The 9,308-nt window shown below is 25.4% G+C and overlaps 1 protein-coding gene across 1 annotated transcript in view; it reads right to left on the reverse strand.

Moving 5' to 3' along the window:
- Window positions 1–9,300, reverse strand: part of LOC145841382 (lim and transglutaminase domain protein ltd-1-like) — a 31,118-nt gene extending 21,818 nt beyond the window's left edge. The window contains exons 1-2 of the mRNA XM_082948744.1: window positions 9,217–9,300; window positions 5,946–6,074 (exon numbers count right to left, since the gene is read on the reverse strand). Coding sequence (XP_082804870.1) covers window positions 5,946–6,074; window positions 9,217–9,239 — 152 coding nt within the window. The 5' untranslated portion in view covers window positions 9,240–9,300. The remainder of the gene's footprint in view (window positions 1–5,945; window positions 6,075–9,216) is intronic.
- Window positions 9,301–9,308: the final 8 nt, after the last annotated feature.

Genomic DNA, 9,308 nt, shown 5'->3' on the forward strand with positions numbered 1-9,308 from the left:
GCATCTTTACTCATTCCGTAAAAACTTTAACGAACAAAACATGTAATGAAGAAGTGTACAATATTTATATATGTAGTTATATCAAATCAACTATATTACTTATGTTTAAAAAAGGCAATAAATGTTTTTTTTCTACGATATGTTAATTACAGGGTTACCAGAGGATTGAAAACAAACTCTCTAGGTTCTCTAAATTCTTACATTATTTTTAAAACTGTGTTAAATAGTATTGAAATATTAAAAGGATATTGTAATGTTATTTAAAAACTGTTTTGTAATAAATAGTTGTGTATATGATAAATTCTCGTTTCTAATCGAACTTTCATTATTTTAGATGAAAAAATTGTTTAAAATTTCAGTTTTTTTATTAATTTTTGTTCAAATCCCAGGATTTTTTTGCTTTAATTGTTAAATTCTAGGACTCTCTAGGATTCCAGATTTTTTGGCATCCCTGTAGTTACTACTTTTATTTTTATTAAAGGTTCTTTGCAGGAAACCGGTTTAATGTAAAAATATTAGTGCTCAGGGCATAACGAATAAATTACGATAATGATTTGCTTTGTACTTACACTAATACTCAAACAGTATCCTGCTACTAGACACATTAAATTTTATGCACATTTTTGAATCTAGTACACTTTGTTAAAAAACTCATCTAACTTCTAATTAATAAGGTGTAAGGTAATACAAGAACTCATAAACATATTAAAACAGAGTTTCCAGAAGTGAGCAGAATCAGGCTATTAAGGGGCGTTAATTAGTAAGGCGGTGTAAAAGTGAATGGGTAGTTAAGTATTAAGGGGCTTCCGATAAATGGGGGCGATTGTTGATTAAATTTCTGCAAAAGGGGCGTTTACGAAAATTAGTTTAGTAAACCCTGAATTAATAAATTTATACTTACGAGCATAATTATGTTATAAAGAATTTAATTATCCAACTAATACATTTAATAAATAACACAGCAACAGTTGAACTACTTTACAAGCTAACAATAAAAATGAGCGTTTGTATTGCATGTTTCACGTATATATACACACTAATTTTTTTAGATTCGAATGTGCTGAATAGTGGAAAACCTTACAGTTTACATGATTTAATATAATTACATTTAACTAATTTTTTTGTTTTGATTACAATATAAAATTACTAGTATACTTTCTTTGCCTTAAGAAAAATAAATGTAAGGTTTGATCATACCAATTCAATCATCAGACCACAAGCCTAGGTAGACTGAGACCGGTTTAGTCCTTATTAGGGCTCATCAGTCAGTCACAACCGAAAAAGTTACAGTCACAATCTACAAACGGCTTATCATGATAAACTTATATATCAAACCTTATATTTAAGTATAGAATTTGGAACAAATAAATAGGACACAGTAATCTATCCACTAATAGGAGATTGATAATTAATAATTTATTATTTTTGAGAAAAACAACTACTCAGTTTCACTGCAGAGCAGATTTTCAAATTGTAAACTTGTAGTAAAATAATAATTGTAAAAATGACAAATAATTAAAAATTGGTTTGAGTTAAGCTTTTATAAAAAAAAAAAATAAATAAATTAAAAATTATATTGATGCTAAACAACCTTTAAAATAAAAACTATTAAATTATATTCCATAGACAAATACAATTAAACCATGGTATACAGTGGGGTAATGATATCTAATGGATTTAAAAAGATAAAACCTTTATAGAGTTAGAAATTATGGAGTAGTAGATACATATTATTAAGCACATAGTTCTAATAATAAATTAACAATGTAATAATGTTTAAAATAAAACCAGGGAGTAAACACTAGAAAATTTATGAAAGCATTGTTGTTGTTAACACAGTTATATTATGATGACAAAGAATAAAATTGTTTTTTGTGGAAGAAGTTTGATAGGCGAAAAATAGAATGAGGGTTATATTTCAGATGTTAAATTTAAAAAATAAGATAAAAATAAAATATATTTAGTTGAGAGATAATCAAAAAGAGTATAATCTACTAAAAATCTAACTTGAAAAATTATAATAATTCAAGTTAAAAAAAAATAATAAATTACAATTGGAAATCGGTATGTTATAAAGCATGCACAATTTATCTAATATCTTAATGAAATATATTTTACTAATAGACAGACTTCAAAAAAAAAACAAAAAAAAATTAACAATTTAAGACTGAGAATGGGAATACTATTATAATGCATGTACAAATAATATAATATCTTAATAAAATTTATACCTATATGAGATATAAACTATAAATATTCATTTAAGTAATGTGGGCATTGGGTTATCAGTTCGTTTCTCTTGTTTAAGGTTTTTCTTTTGTCTGCTAGGGATATATGGAGTCTTTCTAGGTTACATAAGGTGCACATGTTAGTATGGCTTGTGTTAGATTTTACTGATTCTACTATTTTCCATTCAATTGAGTATTTTATATGGTTACTGTATAGATCCCATAGGTGATTTGCAAGTTGGATACAATTTTTGGGTTCACTTTTAAAAGGTTTGGGGAACGAGGTTTTGTGTTCATTATATCTAGACTTAAATGTTCTCTTGGTTGAACCAATATAAATTTTGTGGTCATCTACGGATGTGAAAACCTCAGCTTGATATATGACGTTATTTAGGCAACACTTGTTATCCACGGGGCAGTTTGTTTTTGATTTACAATTACAAAGTTTTTCGTTTTTATCTGATTTTTTCATGAGTTTTTTGTTGTGTTAATTTATAAGGGCCATAAAATTTGGTGTGCAGCAGTATGATATTTTTATAAAATTGCTCTTAATTATTTTGTGGTTGATGCTGTCTTTGTTAAAATGTTTATCTACTAAATCCAGGAAAAGTTTGCTAATTATAGTCTGTACAGATTTACAAAAGGGGGGATTGTAGTAAATTCAATTTATTTTTCTAACTTTGTTATTGTTTGTACTATTAAATTGTTTGTAGGTTAAACTATATTTAAAATTACTTTTGTTTAATGCATTTTGGTATAAGCCTTTTATGTTGTTGAAAACTTCTTCATTTTTAGAGAGTTTGCATAATCTTTTTTCAATCATTATTGGTATATTGTTACGTATATTTTTAGAATGGTTGGAATTGTTGTTGATGTAGCTAGTTTTGAAATTAGGTTTACGGTAGGGACTGTAGGTGTTTAGGGATAGGTCCAGGGAGACGTCAAGAAATTCTGTGCTAGTGTTGCCAATATCAATTAAATTGAAGACATTTCTTTATAAGGGATTTTTTAATTTTTTCAAGGGTTGTTCCAGAGGATTGTTTTATAATTGCAAGACCATCATCTCTATACAAGCCTATATATGATGGACCTGTAATTGGGGATATTTCGCTTAGAATGTATAAGCCTATAAAATCGCAGACCTCGGCACCCTGGAATGAACCCATAGCTATATCAAAGTTATTGTTATATGATTTTTTGCTCCAGATTTTGTTGTCATAGAATATAATGGCTTGGCAAGTATGCATAAGGGTGTCTATTTCTTGTTTGTTAAAAGTTGTATATTTTTCTGCAAATTTAATAGCTTTGGTGAGGTGTTCTTTTTTATTGAAAGGTAGAATTTTTTTTAATATCACAACTAATGAAGTATTTATGGGATTTATCATTGAAAATATTGAACCACTTTATAACTTATTAAGAATTTATCCATCGGGTAAAATTTGATTTTGATCTTATTTTGTCAATGTGGGTTTATAAATTTATTTTGCAATTTTACCAAGTAAAGATTTTGATGGATTAATTGTTCTGCAACTAATGTTATGTGGGAAATTAGGTTTATGATCTTGTATAAAAACTTAACTCAAACCAATTTTTAATTATTTGTCATTTTTACAATTATTATTTTATTACAAATTTACAATTTGAAAATCCGCTCTGCGGTGAAACTGAGTAATTTATTTTCTCAAAAATAATAGATTATCAAACCTTATATTAACTGAAAAAAAGATAAGTTCCAAAACTTCTTCTTCATACGTTTTTATGGAAATATTTTTGATATCATGTCTCAAAAGTTAAATAACATTCTATGATATATACAGGGTTTCCAAATGTTTTTAGCAAATTTTAACCGAGTTTTCAAAACTTACTCCAGGTTTCAAAAGTACACATTTTTGGGTCTATTTTTAAATTAAAGTTAAGTTTAAGGTAAGAAACTGTGTCAAGCAGTATTAAAAAAAATTGAAAAGATACTGTAAAGCTACCTTGAATGTGTTTTTAAATAAAAACATATTTTGATGATGACAATTTTTTATATCTATATGACAGTAAGAATATTATAGTTTTAAGTATCTCAAATCTTCCCTTGGTTGTGTGTTGTACTTCGTGATTTTTTTGTCTTTATCAAAATCGTTTTAAATAAAAAAGTCTTTTTTATTTTACAAAAAAGCTACAAATTTTTAAAAGCAACAATAAATATAACTCGAAGCAACAATAAATATAAACAAAACTATATTACCACTTTACAGATAATTGACTAGAATACTATTATTTAACATGTTTTAATGTTTGTAAAGTTTTTGATTATACATTTCTAAATACCTAACATAGTTAAGGTAATACACACTACTACTTTTATCGACTTATATATTATGATTATTTACTCTATTTATTTTTGATTTTTTAACTTCAACCAACAATAAGCTCGATTACAATTTTTAATACTATTTTTCTTTTCTTTTTACATTTTAAAGTATTATAAAACATTAAATCAAACACATCAAAGTTTAACAATTTAATTTCATTTATTCCTTTGTCTTTGATTTAATTTTATTTCATTTTTTTTTTAATTTTATTTCATTTAGTTTTTGCGAGTTTAAACTAGAGATACTAATAAGATTTACTATTTGAAAAACTTTTCAAATTTTCAAAGCCAGGGATTTTAAAACAAAGTTTATATTAAAACTTGATTTATAATTACGTCATAATTTAATTTTTTTAAACTTTTTATATGCAAGAAAATTTTGAATTAATTCAGTTCTAATTTAATTGCCTACTGAAGGAGAAATTTTGAAAGTACTTTAGGCAATATAACGAGTTTTTATACATTTGTAGATTTTTTTGTAAAATAAAAAAGACTTTTTTATTTAAAACGATTTATCTATATGATAAATGTTTTGTGTCAAACCGAAATGTTACTACTGAACATGTTAAAATTGTTAAATATTCCAGGATTTTTAGCCTAAATTGTCAAATTCCAGCTTTTTTCCTGGTTTTTATAACCCGTATACAATTCCAAATTCTTATAATGTTTATTTTTTGTTATAAATATTAAACCTGCATACTGCTTTAAACTAATTAAATTAGAAACAAATGTAGATTATGCTTATTGTAAGTTAAATTATATTAACTGCATGTTATTTATAAATATAGTATGCAATAAGAGCAATATTGACATGTGTAAGTTTTAAATTTATAGATTGAAAGTATTAACACATAAATACATATTGTGTACAGATTTTGATTGCACATCTTATTATTTTCCTAAAATATGCTTAAGTCTTTAAATCCTCCGTAGAACTGTTCAGTCTTAATGGTCAGATAAACGCCGTTAAATGAATAATTTATTTTCGTAATACTAATTTAAATACAAAAAAGCTTGTAGATAAAAGTACTATTTTCTATTAAAATAAAAACTACTTTAATTGAAACAGAGATAAAACAAAAAGAGAATATTCTACTTTTACTACTTAAATTAAAAAATATGTCTAGTAAATTCCAGGCATAGTATTATATGGTTGCATATGACTGTTAAAGTATTAAGTTGCTAAAATTATAATAAGTTAAGAAAAAAATGGAGATTCCTGTTTAATGCTTTCAAAATAATAATAAGATAATTTTATTTCGTATTGTTATGTTTATTACTTCCTTTACAACACTTAATGTTATTATACTACTTGTTCGCACAATCAAGCTTTTTTTAGAAAATATAATTAAACTAACTGAATAACTTCATCTTTTCGTATATCAGGTGGATAGTGTCCTGAAGCGTGTTTTTTTATTGATTGAACATTTTGGAATTCGTTATCATTATATCGCTTTTCTAACTCTTCAAAAAGATAAGAAGTTTTGCTAGAAGAAGTTAATAAATTTAAAAATGAAGTTTAACTATCTTATTCTTAAAAACTCGCTACACTTTTAATTATTGAAGGTTAATATCGTCCTTATGATCAACTTTTTAAATAAAATAAAAGAAGGCAACTATCCGAAAAGAAAACTTATTTTTACCCAAAACTGAACTGTTGTTCTTTTTTAACCTGATTTAGTGAACCACATTTATTTATTTTGTTCTGACTTAAGACTTTACAAAGCTTTTGAGATATATTGAGGTTAAAAAAACATATGTATTTTAAGGCAACTTTTAAGTTTCTTATATTTATTAAGTCATTAAATAATCAGATGTATGAAATTAGTTTAAGTTTAAGAAAAACCAATTCATATTTTAAAAGCAATATATGTACTAAATGTAAACGTTCGTTACATTAGTTAGAAAATATTTATAAAACTAATCCAAATAGTTGCCTAACGAAACTACAAATATAACTATCAAATAAAAAGCTTCACAACTTCGATAAAAATTTTATATAGAACTTTAGTGAAGTAGCATGTAAATTTAACAGCTTTACTTAATTATAGTTTTTTACAAAAAAAAATATTAACTACAACTAACGGTTATGAAAAAGATAATATCATCTCTTAACAATTTTAACACACTTTTAAAAGCTCAACTTAATTTAAAATTACGTAAAAAAAACACTTCTACAACAGTATAAAAATGCATTAACTTATATAAGTATTTAGCAGTTTTAGACGTTAAAATAACAAAAATACTTTAAATTATCTTTTATTAATCAAAATTAATAGCCTAAATAATTGATCTTAATTTGCTCACTTTGCCAGTATTTTTCTGCTTGTAATAATTTTATCTTAAAATACGTGCACATACATTAATGTCAAAAGATACAAAACACGTTTTCAACTAATATACTCTACATACTTTCAACAATATCGCATATAAAAACTTGGCTATCTAAATAACAACAAATTATAATTAGTTTTTAAAAAAATTTAAATAAAATATATTGCTTTAACAAATGTTAGTCTACTAATAATTGTGAACAGTTTCTTTGGTAACAACTATTAAACAAGTTATTTTAAATCGCAAGCAAGAATAAACTGCTCTCTGTACTCATCAAAATAAAAAATAAATTTATTGTCGTTTTTTATTATAAGAAGATGACAATAAAACAAATCAACAGTTGTTAACACGTTATTTTAAAATAGAGATGCTCAAAAAATTAAAAAAAAGTGCTTGTGAATAAAAATTATTATTTTTTACAAATCTACTTTTATTTTAGTGTGCACAAAACTTATTTTCAGATAATGTTCTATACACAGTTTAGGCACTTTTCTTATATAAACATACTATCTAAAGTTTTTCTGAATCTTTAATTATTTCATTTAAAGTAAATATATATTTTTAGGTTTTGATGTAAATAACAGAAAGTTAAAGTGTTTTAAGAGCAAAGACAAATATTTTTTATATTTAGGCAGTTGTATAAATTACATTCTTTAATCTTTAAAAATCTAGTTAAAAGAAATTTTTCTATATAAACTAAAATACTCTAGACTTGAATTTTTAACTTTTTTTGTATAAAAAGCTCTTAAAAGAGCATTTTGTAAATTATTTAAGGTTCTTGTTAATATAAAAATAAAATTTTAAATACTAATTAAAAATATGTATATAAAACATGGGAACGGGTCAAATATGCACGAATAGACATTTTTTCACAAGGGGTTGTAAGCATATCTGCTATATCTCTTTCTGACAAAATTTATAAAGCACGCGAAAAACGCGGAAACGGTATAAAATTCGAACACCGCGAGAGAGGATAGGCGTTAATGTGTTTTCGTATGGTCATGCGTTTAGGCGTATGTGCTTAGTTTTCGAGCACTACTTATGATTATGTTTGAGATGTATTTTTGAATCGCTTACTAAGCATTATTTGTTATTCGGCATTGATTTATTAACTTGACAACATCACTAATTTACATTTAGCGAGTCACTTAGTTTCTTTTCTAAGATCGTAGATTATTACATTGTAAAATAAATATTGAGTGTTAATTCGCATTTGTTTACTAACTAGATTTTAACCTAGTTAAGCTTAATTTATATTTTTAGCACTTATTTATAGGCTAGATTAAACTAGGTCTCTTATAGAGGAGTTGTAATTGTAACTTACTTTCATTAACACGATCAGTAGCACTAGTCACTGATATATGAATATGAGTGCTAGCAGCAAGAAATACATCCCTTTGTCAGCCTATGACCGCTCGAGGTTAGTTACCGAGCACGCAACGCGTGCTGAAGCCGCTAAAAAGGTTTTGGATACTAGTATCCACATACCAACAAGTAACCCTGAGCCGACTAACATATCAGACTAACACAAACTGATGTCAGACGATAAAGGTAAAATGTTAGTATCAAGAGCTGAGGGCTATAGGGTCACTTTTCCACAAAGACATTTTTGCACGAGAGTAAAAGAAAACACATAAAAAAAAATTACTAATAAAAAACAAAAAATAATAATAAATAATAAGTCACCGATCGAGGATTAGGGGGTAACAGTGATAGTAAAAGTATAAAAGAAAAAGTAAAAAAATATAACTATTAAGATTTATCAATAAATTCTTTAAAAAAAAATTAAATAAATAATTAATTAGTAAGAAAAAAGAAGAAAAAAAAATACCGACCGAGGATAAGGGGGTTAGGGGTAACAGTGGTAGTAAAAATAAAAAGTAAATAAAAATAATTATCAATAAAGTAATACAAGAAAAAATAAAAAACAAAAAAGGAGAAAAAAAAAGTTACTGACCGAGGGTAAGGGGTGACACTGACAGAAAAAATAAAATAAATAGATAATTAAAACAAACAATAAAAGTTAAAAACAGTTTAACCCGTGCAAAAGTTACCCTTCTTGCATATTTGACACCTACCCATAAAAAATATATATCATCAAAATCAAAAAACTTTTTTCATAATGATTGGTTTAAAGTTCAGTAAACTCACCGAAAAAGTTAGACTATTGTAAATATTACCAGAAAACGACCTAAAATAAACTTTTAGTAAATTAATAATTTAACTTTTAAAAATTTAACATGAACTTATTTTTTAAAATCTTATTTCTTTACTAAAAATAATTAAACAACTCACTTTATTTTTTGATTCTTTGGCATGGTAGAAAAATTTGATCAGAACCATGAACTATTCATATTTAAAAATATAAAGTAATTTTTTTATCTAGG

Source organism: Thalia democratica, chromosome 7 (assembly GCF_965202585.1).
Source record: "Thalia democratica chromosome 7, ktThaDemo2.hap1.1, whole genome shotgun sequence".
Classification (NCBI taxonomy): Eukaryota; Metazoa; Chordata; class Thaliacea; order Salpida; family Salpidae; genus Thalia; species Thalia democratica.